General features: G+C 42.1%; 1 protein-coding gene across 8 annotated transcripts in view; it reads right to left on the bottom strand.

The window, feature by feature from the left end:
- JMJD1C (jumonji domain containing 1C) overlaps window positions 1–21,343 on the bottom strand; it is a 154,570-nt gene that overhangs the window by 19,752 nt on the left and 113,475 nt on the right. For 6 of the 8 annotated variants that reach the window (XM_050305485.1, XM_050305487.1, XM_050305488.1 and 3 more), the window contains 10 exons: window positions 20,252–20,357; window positions 15,326–15,450; window positions 13,915–14,058; window positions 13,602–13,794; window positions 11,842–13,514; window positions 8,666–8,838; window positions 6,145–8,357; window positions 3,343–3,544; window positions 1,431–1,645; window positions 359–511 (listed from right to left, as the gene is read on the bottom strand). In XM_050305485.1, coding sequence (XP_050161442.1) covers window positions 359–511; window positions 1,431–1,645; window positions 3,343–3,544; window positions 6,145–8,357; window positions 8,666–8,838; window positions 11,842–13,514; window positions 13,602–13,794; window positions 13,915–14,058; window positions 15,326–15,450; window positions 20,252–20,357 — 5,197 coding nt within the window. Of the gene's footprint in view, window positions 1–358; window positions 512–1,430; window positions 1,646–3,342; window positions 3,545–6,144; window positions 8,358–8,665; window positions 8,839–11,841; window positions 13,515–13,601; window positions 13,795–13,914; window positions 14,059–15,325; window positions 15,451–20,251; window positions 20,358–21,343 lie in introns of those variants that run through there. The other 2 variants (XM_050305492.1, XM_050305493.1) reach the window with 2 other exon arrangements.

The raw sequence follows: 21,343 nt of genomic DNA on the forward strand, positions 1-21,343 counted from the left end.
AATCAAGGCAAGTCTTAGCAGCAATGAGTTACCATAAAGCAGGGAGTGTAATGGAGCATCGGTCTCACAGCTGAGGAACAAGATTTAACCTTGAGGGGCAAGGCACAAGTAACCTCCAACAGTCCACGCAAAAAGACTGAACTGTGGACAAAGAGCTAAAATAGCCCCCACAGCAATTGCTTTCTGAATGACTGATTCTGTACCTACTGACAAAAGAGGCAAAAAAAGATCTAAGAGAAACCAAAACACACAAGCAGTAATTTAACACTTTACAGAAAGACAGTTATGGCGGATCAGCAGCTCTGCAACAAATGAGAATAAACAGCCTATACAATACTCTAGTTCATAAAGAACTGACCTCTAGAACTTTTTCTTTCCTTTGCTTTGTAACAATCTAGGCAGACCACAAATCCACATTTTTGGCAGACCCAATGAATGTTAAATAATGTGGCTTCACATGCATCACACATCTCACGGACTCCTCTCACTGCTCTCTTCCATGCAATTTTGGCTGAAATACAAAATAAGCAGAATAAAAGGACTGAAATTTAAAAGCAAAGCACAGAATGAATAGGCTTTATAGATGAAGCATTCATAGGTTTCCCCCTAGACACAACTGGGTGTTGGGGGAGGAAAGTGATCCTTCATAAACAGACCATCAACATGTTTCATTGCACAGCCTCCCCATCAATACACTGTGAAGAAATAAAGCATTCAAAAAACACAGACTAAAGTCACACAGAAAAAATACTGCTGCAAGTATGAAGAACTTCTTCAGCATATACTTTCAACCCCGTGTGCTCAGGAGAGCTCAGGGTTTTTCCTGAGTGCCCACGGGACATGTTTAATCTCAAGGGCAGCCAAAGTGGCTGATCTGGATGGTTGGAGTTGGCAGGAGGGGAGGGAGGTGCCTGTTCCGGAGACCTGGTCAGTACGTCTGTTTTCTGCCCCACTTCCTCCTCATACTGCCTGGAATTAGTAGAGTCACCAGCCTGTTTCCACCCTGTGCCCATCTGCCATGGGCCAGAAGGACGGACTGTGGCTCTGGAGGGGAGGAGGTGACAGCGTTAGCACATGCTCTGCTACCTTCTCCTTTGTTTTGGGAAGGAGATACATCAGAAACACACTGTCTGTTGGCAGGAGTCAGTGCCTGGCTCGTGGTGGGCCTTGGCTTGGAGCTGCCTGCTCTGGCTGGAGAGCTGGAGGCCAAGCTGGGAACTGAGGCTGCTCCAACCCCAACAGCTGCCTGGCCCTGGCCCTGCAATGGGTTGACCCTGAGGAAGGAACCTGCCCCTTCCCACCATGCCCTCTTAAAGAACAGCCTAGGAAAATCCAACAGGACAGTCTAGAGAACAAGAGCTACTCAACAGGAAGAAATAGGTCACTCAGGGGAAACTGCACTACACTTTGAGAGCACTGAGACTTCTTACCGTCCTTCTTCACCCAGGACATGGCTGTCTTCTCAGATGTTACTAACTGACAAAATTTATCACCTATGATATCTAGAATGTATTTAGAAGTTTCCAGGTCCAGTTCATCATCATCATAGTTTTCATGTGTCCATAAACTCAGGGCTTCATCATCATATTGATCAGGAGAGGAGAAACCATCTATCCTAACCACTCCGTTCTTACTAAAAGATAACCTAAAAATGAAAAGACACAGTTTAAGTGCATGTGTCATTGTATTCTGTGACTTACAGTTTACTGGTTTACTTCACCTTGCTGTTTAGGTCTTACAACACCAAAGTGTTCTTTTTAACTTTCTTTAGCATCGTACAATATATTTTATTTTTAAAATAAAGCCTACTGATGAAAACGGTTTTAAAATGACCAATAAGGAACCTTGAAAACTACAATTAACCTTTTAGGCAGTTTTTTGCATTTTGTTTACTCATCGCTGTTACTCTCTAACACTTATTATTAATTTAAAATTCAGACAGAAAAATTTGGGTTTTTTTCTTTTTTTGGTTAAAGTTTGGTTCCACCTACTCCTCACTTTCAATTTTTGGAGTGTCTGCAACAGCAGTCATTCAGTCTGACTCATATTTTATAGATTCTTGTATCCTACTGTTCTCAAACTGAGAAAACTAATAGAAGATAATGTTTTTGTATCCACTAAGGTCTGACCCTTAAAATAAGTACAGCCTTTCCTGTTAACCTTGCCCAATACCATTCCACTAACTCTGGCTTATTTAGCTTATTTTAAAGCAGTAACAATTCATTACTCCATCCTGTACAAAGCAGGGTAAATCATTTTACATATGTGATTATTATAATAGTTAAAGAATTTATGTCAGCAAAACAGTCCTGAATTTAGAAATACCAAAAAATGACATTTAGGTATGCATTCAAATGAACAAGAAGAAGTGAAGAACTTTGAGTTACAACAACTTCCAACAGAAGCGTAAACTTTGTTTACAATTCAGGCCCCACTATCTCTACACAATGAAAATCATTAAACTGCTGTAAAATTTACCACAATATAGTCAAAATGTTCAAATTAAATTCCATCACAGTGTTTTAAAATGCTGGCAAAACTTTATGTTCTCTCCTTTATACAGGACAAAAAAGCCACCAAAAATTCCAGCTTTGCCACATTAGGAAGCAAACACTCTTCACACAGAAGGTATTCAGAGTCCAACCTTGAAATGATTCCAGTAGGACTACCACCAAGTCCTGTCACTAAAGTTTCATTACAAAAAAATCAAACCCAATCTAGGGAACAGTCTGTTGTCCAAAATGAGCTGGATATCTACTGACAACACAGTCTGTGCGCAAATTAAAGCTGTTGCACACTTTCCCCATGACTGTGCTGCCTGCACCACGTGCACTACACTGCACCCTGGGAAATCTTCCTTCTGAGTTTCCCGTGATGGGCCATTAATTGTGAAAAAGGAGGTCACAACTCCTCTCTGTCCTCAGAAAACTCCCAGAAAACCTGAAGCAGCATTCCCACCATACACTGGCAGAAGAACAATTACAAATAAGTGCAACTCTGCGGTTGCACAGCTTGTCCAGAAAAACTGAAGTTTGCCTTTTGAAAATCCCACTTCAGATGTCAGACACCTGTGTAATGGTGATGTGCTGTATTTTCTGCTTGCCTAAGGTACACCAGGCAGATGTTCTGATGTCTTTGCTATAAAGCTCTGAACAGCAATGAAGCGAATCCACAAAAGAAATAAGAAATACAAATGTAAATACTCTTAAATTAGATGCTGTCTTTTATTGGGCAGACTGACTGAGCCAGAAAAATCAGACATCCTTCAAGCATGCAATTCCTTTGTCTGTATTATTTTTAGAAATTAAAATACCCCATTATTGGGAAAACAGTCGCACTTACCGCCGAAAGTAGTAAAATCTACAAAATACTGGTGAGTGAGTGGGTTCTTCTCCTTTCTTACTTCTTATTAACCTACATTCTCTGCATTTTTGCAAATTTGGTCCTATTTCAGAGCAAGAATCATCCTGCAAAAAGGACTCTCCTGTTTGCTTCAGCTTCTTTACTTTGCGCCAATCCTTTAACACTGAGCGAGGTATACCGGCTGCAAAACAAGAGAGTGTCAGGTGAGGTACTCACAGATCCCAGTCAACATCAGTCAGTGCCCAACATTTGCTACCTGCATAACATATTCCATTATTATTTCCACTTGTCTGCCTGCCAGCACCCAGGTTAAATAGCAAAAGTACCAGTTAAACTGAGGTAGGCAGGAGCACAGTTAAGAATCTGCTGAGTTCCCAGGACACTGCATTTCCCTTTTATTAGCTGCATCATTCACCAAATATTCCACTAAAACCATCTTCACAATCTCATTCTGACAAAACAAGCAAATAACAATACCTCAAGAAAGGTAAGTCTGAACTCTGTTTCAAGGGAAGATGAGGGCAAAAAAGGCAACAATTTAATGAATAAAAGCAGATCTTGAAAAAAACAACCCAAAACCCAAAAAACAAACCCCTGCTTCTTCAAAACTTATTTTTGCTGAAGGTTACAGATATGATTAGAGAAGAGCAGCACTATTCACAAATCCATTTACTCTCTGTGGAGTTTGTTGGCTTTGCAAGGCTAAGCAGTATAATTCTGTTTTCGATACTGAAGTCAGCAGATTTGACACCGAGTAACACGAGGAGCAAGTCTATTGAGTAATCTGTGTGATTTTCACATACAAGATTTGAAACTGAACCCTGTTGTTATTTAACCAGGCTTTCATTTCAGTCTTCATTTCACCAGTCTTATCTGCAGATAGACAGAAGTATCTGTCATTTCATCTACCACTACTCCTGGAAGTTCATGTCCTGTAAACAGGGATCTGATGCAGGATGACAGAGAGATCAGGGTGCTAACTTTGGACTTGGGACCTGGGTTCAGATCAGTGTTTTGCCAGAGATGACTTGTGCAAACTTTGCAAGTGACAGACTGCCTGTGCCCTCAATTCATGGCCTACAAACTGCAGCCCACACTCATCCAGGCCATGTCAGTAACTGGATTACAACTTGAGAGTAGAAACGACAAAGTACAGGTTTACTAGTCCAAAAACAGTGTTTCCTGCCTTGGAAGCAGAGATCCTGGGCGTCATCTGGGAGCTGCTACACTTCAAGCTCTGTGGGTAGGAACTTGGAAGACCCCCAATACTGGGAGGGCTGTGCAAAGCCTTGCTTTGCAGGAGGGAGCCTCCCAGCCTGGAGCTCTGAGCACTCTGGCTAGCACACGAGCTCCTGGGGCTTTCCAAAACGGCACCAGGACAAAGCAGTTTTCAACCCTGGCAGCATCCAGATACCACCCGTGTTGCAAAACTGCCACTGAGCCCCAGATCCTGCAGCCCAGTTAGTTATCTTCAGCCACCTGCAGAGAGCCCAGGCAGCCATCCCAGAGGAACCTCTTCTTTCAATAAAGCTCCTCAAGGTTGACTATGTTTTTGTGTAAATCTTTGTGGAAAGTTCTTTTTGAAGGAGAATCTCTGACCAGCTCTCTCTCAGAAATTATAACAACCACAAAAAAAAAATCTTTTGCAACAATACGAAGGTCGTAAAGACCTAACACATTACATGTGTATGTTTACAGTTTACTACAAGAAAGAAGCTGAAAAGGATTTTACAGGCATGTTTGCCTTGATCTTCCCTTTGGTTGGGGGGGAAAAGTAATACTACTATCACTGGACCCAATAGCCAGAATACCTCAGACAGACTACAACACTTCCAGCACCCAGTACAGCTTAGGGATCAAGTACTCTCAAATACCAGAAGAGTAACTTTATACACCAGACAGTGAAAAGCAACAGAATGTATGTAATTACAGGCAGCATTACTCATTTTCTTGCTACCTGTACTTAAAAATTCGTACGAAAAGTAACTTAATGGTAGACTCTCTCATACTCAACCAGACCAAAGACAAAAGAAGAGTCCTTGGATAAGAATAAATTGAGATAAAAAATAAGGCAAGTTCTTAAATAAAATCCCTTATGTTGGCAGACCAGTTTCTCTTCTCAGATTAATCTACTTACAATCTGCTACATGTTACAGTACTACATTTAAATTGAAATTTGTATTTCCCTAAATTTCTTTACTCCTTAAACAAGGAGTACATGTTAACACCATGTACTACACATGCTAGTTAGGAGTGTGAAATGATGCTCCCTTAAACCTTTCATTAAATTAACCAAATCATAACAGAGTGGCATCAGGTTCTCAAGGACCTGCCTCTGGCTTTCTGATTAAAGGATGAATTAAAGCTCAACAATAGAGAATCTCTCCCTCCAGCAGTGCTCTAAAAATAAAGGCTTTAGATCTTAAAATAAAAAAAGCCCCAACATATACGTGTATCTCAATACATATATATGGATAGTTGTGCCACTTGGCACAACTATATGCACCAGACTGCTCAATTCTGATGGACGGCATAAACCAGTTTGTTTACTGCTTATTTTTAGGCCAAGAACCAGTTTGTTAACAGAGAGATACAAAATGCTGTATGTCTTACACCAGGGCATTTCAAATGGCCTCAAGACAGATAAATCTGGCCCTACTCATTTACACAGGCATGCTTTTTAACTCTTTTCCCAGCTATCGTGCATGACAAACCCTCCAGGATTATCAGTGCTAGACTTCACATTAGTCTGTGTCTTCCAGATCAGATTAATATACTCACTGCTGTTATTGCTGCTCTGCAACTTCAGCTTGCTTTTCTCTTTGGCGCTCCTGCTAAGAACACCATTCGGTTTCACTTCTTCCTCGGTATCACCCTTTTTTTTCTGCAAATCATTTTGTTTCTTTTTGTAAGTTGGCTTGGGCTGCCTTTTAGTCCTTTGCTCTGACTTGCTCTCGCTTTCATCAGAGTCACCGCTTTCAGAGCCAGACTCGTAAGTTCGTTTTCCTTTTCTCCTTGGGTGCTTCTCTTCCTTTGCAAACTTATCTGCCAAGATTTTGCTGTCTATGTTATTTTGCAAATCATTTGATGTAGAAGCTATTAAATTGACAGTACATGGCTTAATAATTTCTGAAACACTGTTCCCTGAATTCTCTTTTTTATTAGTGTTTTTATCTTCCTCCGAATGCCTTGTTAGCCAAGCCTTTTTCAGTTTAGTGTGGTAGTTTGGCTGACTCGTCTGGGAAGTTTGCCCACTGCCTACAGAGTTCGCTTTGTTTACTGTATTACAGACGATACCACTGTCTAGGGAGAGAGAGGTTGAAAATGTCTGATTTTTCACAGAGTTGGACTCGGCCTCACTGCTGTTACTACTTTTAAACTGAGCTGCAGCCAACGCTGCCTTGTGCTTTTTCAAATGGACAAAGTCGGTGGAGGTGGAGAATCCCGAGCTGGGCTGAGCAATGCTGCCTGTGCTGCCAGCAGCGGGTGTAACTGGAGCTGGAGTGCTGACCTTGCATTCCTGGGCCTGCGCCACCGCCTGACTCCCGGCTCTGGAGGTCGGGCACTCCAGCATTGTGCACGCCAGGACCGTGCTCGATAAGGAGTAAGTCACTTCTGAGCTGCCCCGGCTCGACACGCTCGTCGTGGTTGCTGCTGATGCAGTGACATCCGTTTTGGTACTGCAGATGATCGTTGTGGTGGGGGTGGCGGCACGAGGAATGCTGCCTTGCGAGACAGCTGGAAATTTCTTTTCATACTGTGTGCGAGCACTGTCTGAGTTCATATTTGGCAGAATGACTCTTCCAGTCTCCCTGGCTTCCGCTGTTTTCAGGCAATCTGCTTGATTTGTCACAGCTGAAGATCTCTCACCAGCTCGATCTTTGGAAACAGGCTGCACTACTGCTACACTGTCGTACTTCGTGCTAGAAGGAGGACGCACAATAACAGATGCCGTAGCAGACTGCGACTTTCCACTCATTCTTTCAGCGTGCCAATCCCCTTTCTCGTTATTTGGGGCATTATTAGACTTCCACATTTCTGATACGTTCTGTTCAGAAGTGCCCTTGTAAACACTCTGAGCTTCCTTGGGCTCAGGTACTAAAGTAGGTGGTTTCTGCATCTCCTGTATTTTGCCACCACCACCAGCATTAACGGGTTGAACAGGGGTTAGAGTTGGAGGCGAAAGGCTGCTATAGCTGCTTTCCTTCTTCTCCAGGTGCTGGTGCACAGGAGGGTGGAACACGGGGGCTCTGTGCAAGGCAGGCATGCTCCGGAGTGTATTTGAGGATGAGACTGACAACTGAGTAGGGCTTCTGCTCTCGCTTCTGAAAGAATTTACAGAGTGAGACTGCACTGACTGTGAAAGCTGTTCGGGTACCTTGCTTGTAGAGCCTTCGCTCTCTGGTTGGTGCTTAATTAAAGGTGGAGGTTTTGAAAGAGAAGAAATGTAAGAGGGGAGAGCCTGGGGACTAGCTGCTGTTGAAGGACAATTAGTCTGCTTATCAACATATGCCCCTGAAGCTTCCTTTGATGGGTATGATCTTGGAGGTTCATTTACTACACTGTTAGACAAGGTGGTGAAATAGTTACTCTGTGGCAAACTCTGTGGCACCGAATGCTTCATTTTATAGAGTTCTGACACAGAGCGTTCAGCATCTTTGTCATATTTCACCGAATGGCTTTTGGGACTTGAAGATAACGACGTTACCCTGGAGTAGTTCTCTCTCTCTCCCTCCAGCACCTTTATTTTAGCTGTGAAAGGAGCAACTTCAATACTTTCTTGGAGTATCCGTCTGTGCTCTTCTTTGTATTTGCTCAGTCGTTCCCCAGTCTCCTGTGGTGGCCTTGGCAGCTGGTTCAACATTGGATCTGCAAAATGTCTGTGCATATGGCTCTCCTTTGCTGCCTGCGTTCTACTCTGCTCTAGTTCAGTCTTTACTGGTGCAGTGGGAACAGAACGCAAAGGTTCAACAAACGCCTTCCTCTCCAGTTCTCTGTTTGAAAAGGTTAAGCAAACACAGGTCAGTCTGAATGCAGTGCAATGTGCCAGACTGAAGACCTTTCTTCCCGTGCCCGAACAAAGTTACCTATTAACACAAAACCCCACTTTTTCTTTATATAAGGTACAATTTTCAAAAGTCTTGTGATGGCCCATGAACTGCAGTGCCATTACAAGTCAACAGGGCAGCACACAGACAAGCCTGTCTCCATCCATGTCTACAAACAAACTAAAAAGGAAGCTTGAAGGCAACACCACCCGCTGAAATGTACCCTCTCACACCGAGTTCAACAGCAAACTCACTCTTTGCGATGCTCTGCGATACTTTTGGACAACGGAGGGCTGGAATGTGTTGTCAGTTTGAGAGGCCGCAGGGGATCTGCGCTGGACGGTCGCACGGGAATGTGACTGAGTAAACCAAGGCTGTCAGCTGAGGTCACTGGGGTGGGCTGGTGTAACCAGGGGCTGGGAGTATTCTGTTAACACCAACCAAAACAAAAAATAAAATCACATTTCAAAATAATCATGGGACCACAAGGGTCACTGCATCAAGTCCTACACAAAGATCAGAGTGAAATAATGGATTTCAGTATGAAATCATACCTAGTAAATAAAATCTAACATTTAAGTCACTTTTTTGATCAACTGGAACACACAATTGTACTCCCTCTGGACTCGCAGCATACAAAACAGTTTATACATTTCAGAAGCGTTCTTAGAACCATTTAATTTTCAAGTACTCAGGATGAACAGTTAATTCTAGAACAGCATCTCAAGTTCATCAAAATTAACAAACCAGTGACAGCCTGACAACACTTAAGTTCAGTTATTAGTAAGAAGACCACAACTGCTTCAATGAATTGCAAGAAGTATTTCTTTGAAGATACAAATATGGCTTAATATTTCAAGCAGATAACTTCATCTGCAGCTTTATGACAAATCTCAATATAAGGGCTATAAGTAACTCCTTCCTGGATGTTTCTTTCCTCCCCCCAGCCAAATGATTATGATTATCCTAATTAATCTGCTTTATTTAGCCAGGCATTTTTATTTGGTATGACAATCACCATCACACTACTAAATCATAAATGTACACACCTGCCACACTCTGCAGCGTGGTAAAGACATGGTACACACAAGTTTGTGCTCTGTACCTAAATACTCCCAAGGTGGGCAAAACCAACCTCCTTGTGTACACACACAGTACTAAGTCTTAATTTATGAAACGTTTTTTTAATCTACTACTTTGTTAAGGTTCTCTTTCTTCTCTCAAAGTTGTCTAAGAGCCTGCAGGAAAGACCGAGAGCAGCTCTCTGTCTCTCCCCTTTCCCTCCCTCTTCTGCTTAGGAGAAGTGTGTGCAGCAGTGTGGAAAAGCAGGGCACCCTGTCCAAGTGGGACTCATGTGCTGGGGACAAGCCAAGAAGGGGGACTGGGACAAGAGTGAGTAGCGCTTTCATGTGCACCCCAAAGCATCTTGGTGCTGCTCCATCCTCACCAGTCCGTCCCCCTCCTTCTCCCCAGACTTGGCAACTCCCAGTCGGGAACTGCTGCAGCAGAAGGAGAGCCAAGAGCTCTCATGACACACGCACACAGCACAGGATAGATCTGCAGGTGCAGAACTTTGAAGTTCTGATTTCTGTATTTTTGAATATTTAAGCAACCGCTTGGGTTTGTGCGAACAGTTTTAGTGCACACGTTTCCTGGGCCAGGAGTTCCCACGCTGTGGTGTTCCCACGAACAGCCTGTAAGCTGCATTAAAGTATTATGCAAAGAAGGACTGTCACCTTCTCCCTAGAGGAGCCGGAGAACATCTGCCTGAGCACCAAGCATTGCTCAAACAGCTTTGTGACTCCACCTGCACCATCTATGGCCCAGCCCAAAGGTAGGAGCTGCCACAGCCACCCGTGGAGAAAGGTGGGCTTGGGGCACACTTCCCTCAGCTCACAGACACGGTTCAGCCCTGAGCCAAGGGTGGCTGCTGCTGCTGCTCTTACAGCTGAAACACAGATCCCTTTCTGTGATTGTGGCATCCATGCAAACCAACCTCAGAAACGCCCATTCTGGGTTTCTAAGAGCTATTTAAAAAAGGCCTCCAGTGCAAGAGCCAGGAGACAAGTCACCACAAGACAATTGCCACATATCAACATAATTAAAAAGCTACGTGCCTCGGTATGCAAGGCTGCATACTTCAGGTAGCCAAAATGAAAACAACGTCTATCATAAGTTCTTTAAAATGGACTTTAGTATGGGGTGGAGCAGGCAGCAACATGAAAAGATAAATCCACCTATAGTTTTCTCTAAGGCTTTTTGTCTCTGCTGCATTTGACTTTATCACATTTTAGATCAAACCTACTTCATATTACAAGGCCAACTCAAACTGACTGTTTTGGGAAAGACTTAGCCACAATGGTTTGGCTTTTTTCTCAAGAATAAGTATGGGGAAGAATAGCTTTCCCCATGATGAAAAATAAAAAAGTCTTTATAACCATTCAGGAACTCCAAGCTTTGCCACAAAGGCTTACAATTTGGCAGAAGGACCACTGTCAGCGACATGCCTTTTGTGGTCCCTGTGAAAATCTGCCCAAATTAGGCCAAGTTGTAAGCCTCTGATGATCAGCGTGCACATGCTCAGTGGAGATTTGATTGAAGCTGGCAGTAAAGCTCTCCAAAGTTTCTGTCTGCACTACACATGCTTCATCTTACACTATTTCTCTGAGGTGCCTGCAATGAGCATGCCATATCCCAAGACTGCAGGAGCTGAGAAAACTTTTCCTGTAATTGCCACGTCTGCCTGCCAAACCCCGCCGCCGCACTGGGCGAGAGGCTGAAAAACACAAACCATGTCTTCTGAGACTTCAGTGGCTGTACTCAGCAAACAGACAGAGGAATCACCCTGACTTGAATACAGAAGAGTAGAAAACAGATGGGAAGGCAGGGATGTATGTCAACAGGAACAGAAGGGGAGAAAAAGATACGCTAGGAGAGGGTACACAGATAGGTGTAAAGACAAGAGAAGCGGGTGTAAAGTGCAAGAAAGATTTATAAATGCTAGAGGGTTACTCTTCAGAACTTCTGCCTCAGTCTTTTGCCACTACTTCGGGAGCATACACAAAATTTCACTATGAAGACAACTGTCTTACCTCTCCTAGTGTTTCACTTACACAATGGTTTACACAGTTTGAAGTAGCAAATATATACCCAGTGAACCTGAGGTCCCAAACTAGCTGGTTGACCTCACCTGCTCATGATCTAAAATCAAACATTTCCTCTTTCTTTAGAAGTCTTCGGAAATCAAGGTGTGGGAAAAGTCCCTGCTCATATCCACCCTGAGACAACAGTTACTGCTGGAGTTCCATTCCCAGCTCTCTGCCTACTCAAAAAACCCACCATGACAGTACACTTGGTGTGACGCAAACTACCACATGTGGGAGACACCAGGCCCAGCTAAATACATCATCAAGAAAAGATCTCAACTTACCCTTCTCAAGGAAGCCTCCGTGTTAACAGGAGTTTCTGGGTGGACCCATTTGGAGGAGGGTAGACCGAGTCCTGAGTAAGCATGTGTTCCGTTTGGATACTGCCAAATAATTGGATAAAGCCCTAGCTGATTATAGGAAGCAGAAGGATGAGCTTGTCCGAGAAGATGTGGAGACTGGTGTTGTAACATCTGTTGCTGCTGCTGGTGCGCTAATGCCAAATGGCTTAAGCTGCTGGCATGAGCAGTCTCTAGTCGCGGGTGGGCACCCAGCAAGGAGGCAGCAGGCACTCCGGGCAACACTGCGGGGAGCAGATGAGGGTGATGGACGGAATGGTGGGAGGCGCTACTAAGGGGGTGAGTGTTAATAGCGGACAAGGGAGCCTGAGCTGAAGACCCAGCGAGCAGATGGGATGAACCAGTTAATGTAGGATGATGAGCATTTGGATTTAAACAGGTTCGGTGGGATGAGGAATGCAGAGGATAATTATGTTGATGCAAATAAGGTGAAATGTGATTAGTTCCTGTTTCTTGTCCAATCAGAGTGGGGTCCCTGTACACTGTGAAATGTTCATTCTTGTCAATGATAAGAGGACTTTTAGTAGCTTCTAGAGCACTAACTCTAGCTGGAACTGGATGAAAACTAGACCTAGGCAAATCATGATCAGTTTTACTGGCTGACCTTGTTAATCCAGTAGCATGGCTGTTTTGGGAACTAACCTTAGACTTCACAGTATCGGAAGATTGGGTGAATTTAGGCTTAACATCAGGTGACTTTGTTTTAGGATGATCAACTGAAGCACTAGATTTTGACTTCACAGAATCGGGGGCTGGACTTTGTTTACGCAGTTTACTCTCTTCTGCTAGAGAAGCTACATTTAACGAAGACACAAACGAGCCATACTGCACTTTCTCTTTTTCAGAATTTAAGTGTTCATTTACTGGCAATGCTTTTACAACCCCAGGTTGTATCAAATCCGTTTTAACAACACTGCTAACCCAACTCTGATCAGCTTCCTGCTTTCTTGCTTCAAGGAAATTTGCATTTGCAAACTGCTGTTTTAAATCACTGCTGTGAGATTCTATTTTCTGAACCGTTTGCAAACCAAAGGTACTTGCAGCATTATCCTGGTTCTCCTTTTCAGAGTTGTTTTTATTAGTAACGTCAACAACACACTTTGGAGTAGGAGGTCTGGGTAAAAACTGCTCATTTTTTAACTCCGCAGTATGATGTTTTTCTGCATTACACTCTAGAGCATGTGCATCCTTGGCATTCTGCTCGTAAGGTGTTGGCTGCTCTCCTGCATGGAGTGAAGATTTTTCCTGCTGATCCAAGACTGATGACTTCAGCCTTTCTGCCTCTTCATGGTTTTTATCCTCCTGTACTTCATCCCAAGGAGACCGTCTATCCGTTAGTGTCTGTTCTACACCCTCAGTAGGTTGAGATTTTCCTTCTTCCCCATTTATCTTTGAAGTTTTCTTGCTTTTTAACTCATTTTCTGAATTTTGCTCTGAGGATGAATCTGTTAATCTTTTATTTGAAATTTCCGAGTCACTGCTTTCAGAATAATCTGAGATATTGTCTGTCCGCAGTCTCTTCATATTTAACTTTTTTTCATCCTCTTCAGGTTTCCTTCTTTTGTTAAGAAAGTGTTTATTTTTGGTTTTGGGGTTTTCTGTAAAAGATAAAAACATGTCTATCACATTTTCAGCCTAACACAGTTTTAAGAAGCTCTCCCTCCCTTTCCATTAACTGCTTTTACCTCCGCGACCTATATAATCGTATCTTTCGTCTTTCATCTTCTCTTCATCAGGCATGCTGCTATCAGAGCCTTTCCTCTTATTTGGTCGAGTATTCCTCTGTTGCTGGTGCTGGTGAGAATTCTGTTTTGGTGCTGCAGTTTGGGAATTCATTGCTGGTCTGGGACTATTTGCTTGTGCACGTGTATAATGACCCTAAAAATAATTTGTGATTAATGGACTTAAAAATGCAATGTTAATTAAGTGTCTTTAAACATGTATTTTTAACATTCTCAATATACAAAAATACTTAGGTAAAAAGATAAATGTATCTACGTGAACTGTGTTGCTGTTCTGGTTGGAACGAGACCGTCGGCGTGAAGTGATGCCAATATTTTCACCTTTCAACAAAGAGTGAACAACATCATCTAGAAAGGTCATCTGAACCATAGAAGGATCAACATTCTGAGGTTCTAACACCTGGTTTGTGAAGAAAAAAAGAAAGAGAGAGAGAGAGAGAGAAAATAACAATCAGCAGATGTTCAGACAATGCCCAATCTGTATTTTCTGTATCAATGTTCACCAGTCTATTTTGTGTGCTAAAGACTAATCAGAGAAAAGCCTACTTAATCCTGACAAGCAGAACTGACATATGACACAACAAAGGCTGGGAACAGTGTCAAACTAAAGCAAATGTGTCTTTACTTATCACTGCAACTTTTTTTTTTTTAAAGAAAAAGGACTCCACCACCACTTCCTTCCCTCCCTTCCCTGACCTGCAAATTTGAGATGAAACTGAGTTATTCACAGAATAACACCTAAGTAGTAATTATGATATAGAAGCATTTTATAAAATTTATTTCATATACTATAAATTATATTGCAAAAGCACATTACAGTATTGCCTCCAACAGAAGCAAAACTGCTGCAAGAAGGGAACCAAAACGACTGGAGACAAAAACTCTAAAGACTAGTGTTACACAAGTGAGGGAGATCATAAAGTATGAAATGCTAACCAGATCTTCAAAGAATGTGGCACAAAGTGAAAAGATAGCACGTGGGGAAAATCAGTTAGAGAGAATTAAGGGAAAGAAGGTACTAGACTAGCCTTAAGTTTTTATTGTCACACATGATTATGTCAGTCATTTCAAGGCAGACAGGTCATTCTGTATATTACCACTGAGTAGTAGTATGAATGTAGAGCCATTACTCCACTCTCCTGAAACAGAATTCATTACTGCCACTAAAACACCAGTATTAATTCTTTTCGTAACATCAAAATCGGAAATAAAACGAAAACCTCCCACACTAAATATAAATTAGGGCTGTAGTAAACGCTTAATTCAACAAATTGCGGAAAGCGGCTAGTTCAATTACTTGGAAAAAGTAATTATTACTGCAGTGCTAAAAGATTTCATTGTTGAGAAAGAAATTCCCAACAGAACTGACAGGGAAGACCAGTTCTTAAAACCAGATTGCTTCACTTCAAAGACTTCCCTAGTCAAGTAGTAATAGCAGAAGAAACTGTAGGACTGGTATTAACCATATCACTGCACAAGCACTCAGCTCCAGGAGGGTTTAACCGCTGGCCCAGTGCAGTTGTGCTGCAGTTTCAGTGCAGTGACACCCTCACCCTGCTGGAACCAAACAACTCCGTGTGTTTCTGAGTACCAGCAGCAGAAATTCAGACCTCCCCATGCGCAGTTTGCTCGTAGCTTGTTTTCTGGGTATCATCTACCAAACTCACCTGGTCATTCATAACAACCATAGTGCGCGTGAAGAGATCATGGTGAGTGATGATGCCAGTGAACCACTGGGTGGCAGAATCCTGTCTGTACACTCTCACCCTATAACCATTTAAGGAGTACGGACCTTTGGAAGAGGAAGAAATAAAAAAGCCATTGAGGAATTAAGGAGGTGGGGGGAGGGGGAAGGCATACATGGGTTTCCTGCCTGTTTTGTTTTTTAAACTTCACAGCAAACATACAGTGCGCATGGCACGGGAAGTAAACCACAGCCAATTTTGGTACATCACTGCCTGTGGATTTTACTTGATTTAGGAAGACATTTTGAAATGTAAATGGTACATACAAGTATGCTTTAAGGTCAATTCAGCTAACATTTTCAACATACAGTTTTCTTATCTTAACTAAATCTTTCTGCAACCATGATGACACATGATGGGAAAACTCCTGCCTACAAACAGCAACCACAGAAAAGTAATCTGAAAGGCTAGAAAGTGGCAGCAGCAGGTTATACAGAAGCTATTTAACAGGCTAGTCACATGCCCAGCCACTTTGCTGGTGAAAAGATTTACATCTTGGTGGTTAGGCTCTGCATCTGCCAAGTCTTTCCCATAAGTGACCACAGAGTTTCTCTCCATTACAGCAGGCAGGAAGGCAGTCGAGTGATCCCGTGCCTGCTATGGCCACATGGAACACTCAAGCACACACGGTATGAAAGACTTCAGCTCCTGTTTTCAGACATATCAAACACAAAGAAACCTCACACACTTTGCAAAGGTCTGTTTAATTCACCTCCAAATGCCCAACAGGCATACGTAAGTAGTATGATACAGTACCTACTTTGGAGTCTGTTTCAAGACACAGAAATTGAGATGCAACAATTTTATTCATGTTCAGTGTCTCATTTGATCACTGGGACCCTAAGCTTCATCACACTTGATGTTTATACAGCATTTTGTATGACCAAGAAACCCTGCCACTGAGTTCAGTTCCAGCTACGTGGGTTTTGCAACTTCTGCAACCAAACCCCAGGCACACAGGAAGGGAAGCAAAACCAATCAGTAACAACCTACAAACAGCCTAGCTTAAATGATTTAAGAGTGCTTAGCTGCTGAACCACACAGGCAAGGCCAGAATTCCCCTGTCTTTCCTAACGATCATTTTTTCCAAGCCCTGCCCAGTACATTAAGCAAGCTCAAACATCTGCAGCAAACAGGCCAGGGACCTCGCAGGTGACAGCTTTCTCTGGTAAAAATTAGCCACGTTCACACAACTGGGTCCAGTATACCCTCTGCACATGACTGTGTGTGACATAAAGACTGTTTTTAATGTCAACATTTGAGAGATCAAGAAAAGTGCAAAAGTAGTAATAATTTAGCCATTTCCAAGCGGTCTTAGGGTTTAATTTTGGAACCTCAGCGAGGCCTTCTGAAATACCTTTTGCATGTGATTGTCTAGGTTTTAAAACTAGCTGGGAACAGAAACACCCTTCTCACCACCATCCGCATCACTCACGGCACAGATGAAATCTCGAGACCTGAACCCCCTGAGCTGCCCCTGGAGTGTTTCTCCACACACTCAGCTGCACAGAAATGTGCCAGCACAGGCACTGCCAATCACACAAACGTATGGGCAGGAAAAAGAGGAAGAATCTACAAGCTTACGTCTCACATTCCTGGTCTTGGACCAGACGGGGTTCCCGTGGGGACACACTTCCTGATGGCTTCTCTCCAACCCTTACTCCATATGCCCCTGCAAAATGCCTTCAGTTCAGCTCCCACACTTCTGGCTGCCTGACCCATCCACACTCTCCACATCTTGAACTTTTAATGGCTGTCCCAAAGCTCTGTCTTATTCAGACAGTCTCAGTAAAATGTTGCCTCTGTCTCTGTGCAGATTTGCCATTCCTAATTTCCTATCCCAGCTCCTCCTCTCTTGCATCCTACTGCTAACTGCACAATGATTTTCAGTCTCTTGTATAACCAGAACCAGCCTCTCCCCAGCTTCTTGTCTCATTTTAGCATTTAAGATTCCAGGCCCTTGGCTTCAAAGTCCTTTCCCAATCTTCTCAGCTTACAAGCTCCATCCTTCCTTCTCCAACAGATTCCAGCTTCTCCTACTTCTCTGCACTGACCCAGTGCCAATTTCTTTCCTCTTACTCCTTGTTCTAATCTCTGTCTGTCCTTCATCCCAGCTGTTATCCTATCTATTTTTAAAAGTGACTTTATCTACCTTTTAAGAACAGAGGGTTGGGGTTTTTTCTTACGTGCTGCTGGGGTGACAGGAAGAAGGAGAAAGATTAAACTGCAGTCACACGACACAGGCCAGCTCAGCTCCAGCCCAGCCCAGCCACAAGCAGCCATTACAGGAAAAGCCTGGCTTTGTTTCCAGTCCCTGGCTGAATCACGCTTAGCTACACATTGTTGAAAGACCCTGAGCAGTACTATGAGGAAATATGTTCAGGGTTGAAGCACACTCAGTGTTTCGAGAGGATTATTATACACTCAGCCTGAGATTGTAGTGATGATAAATCTAATCGGAAGAAAAAAAATCAAATATTTTAATTGTTAAAAATCAAAGACACTTCACTATGTTCCCCGAACTGGTTTTATTTGTCTCAAAAGCTTTCAACCTGGCCAAGTCTGGGAGGAGTCTGGGGTTTTTTTTGAAACAAGGAATAAACTACTTTCCTGCCAAAGCTACAATCTCTACTGCAAAGCATGCTGCTGTGACTGCTGCCCAAAGGAAAGGTTATATATGGGCCAATTTTTTACATTAGTCTCATTCTTGTAAATAATTGGATCGGTTTCGACTAAAATTCTCCCTCCTCAAACTGGTATGTTTCTTTTCAAACATTTGGAATCCGATTTTAATGGTTTTATCCAACCCTCCTCTTTCTTCAGATAAACTGCATTTTAACTGTGATAGTCAAAGTAGAAAATACTAAGTTATGACATGAAGGTCTCAGCATGACAGACAACAAGGAAAAGGCTAAAGATGTTGTAGAGGATGAAGTAAGAGAATATGGTAATAACCTTAACAGATGTGTCTAGACAAGGCAGAACTGAAAACGTTTAAATTGCAGGGAACAAGAAAATGGTAATAATGGAGAAGGTGAAGCAAACCATACAAGAGAGGGGAGGAGAAGAGAAGGATAACAGGAGTAGATCACAGCAGCTGGCACTGCCAGAGGGCTGTCTGTGAGCCACCGCAAGGGCTGTGCCAAATGCAAAGTCTCCATGACCAGGAGCAGATTATGTCCTGGGAGAATGTGACAACAGTCCCTGCTGCCTGACCAACACCCCCTGGAGCGGAGGTGGTGGCACTGCCAAGGGCCTCGTGGCTGGCACGTCACTGCCCCAGGGAGCGCGTGTCTCCTCAGGTCACATATCACACTAGGGGAGCAAGTGCATTTGAACTGCAGCTTCTCCTGAGATGAGGGAAACTGCTCTGCAGGGATGTTTGGATTAGATTCATCTCAAGATACTCTGCATTTGGGCACTTCTAAGCACAGGAACATCTGTTTGAGAAATTATACAGATAAAGACAAAAATACAGTTCCTGGAACGATGGGAAGTAAATGAGTTGTGTGGATGGTGGGCTTGCAGTCTCATTTAAATGATAATTTCAATATTGCTGGGGTTTTGCTCAAGAATTGATTCTGTACCAGTGTAACAGAGCCCTTTATAACTGTCTTATTATTGTTACTCTAATGAAATACAGTTAACAAGCTCAAGTTTAGTTTCCATTTCATATAGCCCTCCTAATCGATTTCGCATGACCTCTCAATCCAGTTTTGGCTGCAAATTTCATCAACAGATTACTAACTTGTGTTGCATCTGAAAATATCAAAGTAAAATCTAAAATGACTAACACCAACATACGAACTTATTATACACAGTTCCACATGCTGCTTTTTCAGCATCCTTTTTCCGTGGCCCGTAAGAATAATCACATCTAGTCAAATTAGAAACTCCGCAGAAGGAAAAGTTTTTTACTGGAACTTCAATAATAAACTTACCATATTCCTTTGGTCTTCTGATCTTAGTTTTATCAAAGAAACCAGACAGCAAGAAAACCTCAGAACCATCCTCAAATTATCTGATTATCTGATTATTTACTGCTTCCCTCCCAATCTTCATTTATAAAATGACTGCTTAAGCATTTTTGTTCTGAAACTGCTTTACTGTTTGCCTAGGGATTTTAGCCCAGACTGCAAAGGATAGTTTCTGCCTCCAATTTTAGGAATGCCTCTGAAGAGCTGCCTGAAAGTTAATGAATATATTGCCAATGCAATAGTATTTTCATTATCAGCAAGGTGGAACCAAAATTATTTCTCCTAACTCATATTAGTTTTCTTCTAACTTGTATCTACAGTTTAAATATTCTCGTATACAGCATTTGTTGCAACCTTCCAGCATTAGACTCGAGTTACAAAATCGTGATTTGAAAGGCACTTTTCAGTCAGGGGGTGAGGATGTGGGATGGGGATCTGAAAGTATTCTTCATCTGTGACAGAACTGTGAAGAACTACAAGCGCAGACAGGTATCTGAGAAGTTATCACACATAACAATAACACTACAGAGTACAGAACAGTTTTAAACATGCCAAAATGTGTGTGGTTGCCATTCATACACACTATTTCCAAAACAAACTTTATAAAATATCTATGTTCAGACTAATGATATTCAGCTTTTGCTGTAAACAGTAAAACATCAAACAAGTTAAGAACAGTCTGAAGCAGTCACCAACAAGCTTCTTACACAGTCTTGTTTTCTTGTATTAACAAATACTTCCAAAAAATAATTTTCAAGTTAGAAATATATTCTCCATTATATCACAAATGCAATGGGATGAGTCCCACACAAGTAATGGCCTTTAACTAGCTAACACAGAATATAAATAACACAATTTCCCACATAATTACCTTGCATAAAAATCTCCTGAACCTTTTGTTCCTTTACCCAGGCTTTTACCTCCTCATGTAACTGCGGGTTATCCCTGAGAACTGGGTTTAGACTGTCTACGTCGTCCTAAAGTAGAGATTAAAAAAAGAACCATATGTTATGTTTACTTGTAACATTTTTGTTTATTTTTCTAAATGTATTTTTAAAGTACAATATTAAGTAGTTAGATGCTAATTTTACTGATTGCCTACAACTCCCTGAGTTATTTTTAGGAAAAAACTTAAAAGCACAACATAGCGTTTAAAGTTATTTCCTGGGAACACGGTATGTCAGATCCCACATGTGGCCAGACTTGTAAGCTATTAATAGGATCACACTTTCATAAATACTGTCTTACTACAAGCTAAAAATGCCCTCTAAAGACTTCAGTGTTTACAGGTATGCACAAAGACTTGTTTAAATAATCATAAAATTATTTAAAAAAAACCAAACTGTTTTCCTTATCTGTAAAATTTAATATGGACATATTGAGCATAAGCAGAGATACAAATCCCACAAATATAATGCATAATGCATAGGCCGTATTTTAAGAGAAACAAGCATTCTGAGAGAAACACCATTGCTGATTTTCAAATATGTTGGTCTTTGTTAAATAGGTCACTTCAAATAAGACATTTTCATTTCTATTATATTCGGTTCTCCTGGAAAAGATTCTTTTTCACTATTTGGTAGAACATCATCTGGGAAATATTCATTGGCACTGTCCTCCTAACAAGAAAAAATTAGGCACAGAGATCTGGTTCGTATCCTTGCAAGCATGGCTTAAATCACCACCCATCTTTTGACTCCTAGAACACCTATTTCTCTGCTTCAGAGCAAACTTGCTATTTCTGTCTTTCAGGCTGTGGCAGAGAAAAAAAGCTGCACTGCAGCCTGGAGACTCCTCATGCAGAAGATGGCCTCGGAAATCCGTGAGCGGCAGGAACACTCATTTGTACCAAGAGAACTTCAGACAGATAAATAATGAGAGCAATTCTCCACATACAAAATGTAAAATGTTTTATCAGTACTGCAGCTGAGATCAAGCAATTTCTTTCCTTGATCTCCAACAA

This window comes from Myiozetetes cayanensis, unplaced genomic scaffold, assembly GCF_022539395.1.
Source record: "Myiozetetes cayanensis isolate MyiCay16 unplaced genomic scaffold, myiCay2020 scf10, whole genome shotgun sequence".
In the NCBI taxonomy this organism is placed as follows: domain Eukaryota; kingdom Metazoa; phylum Chordata; class Aves; order Passeriformes; family Tyrannidae; genus Myiozetetes; species Myiozetetes cayanensis.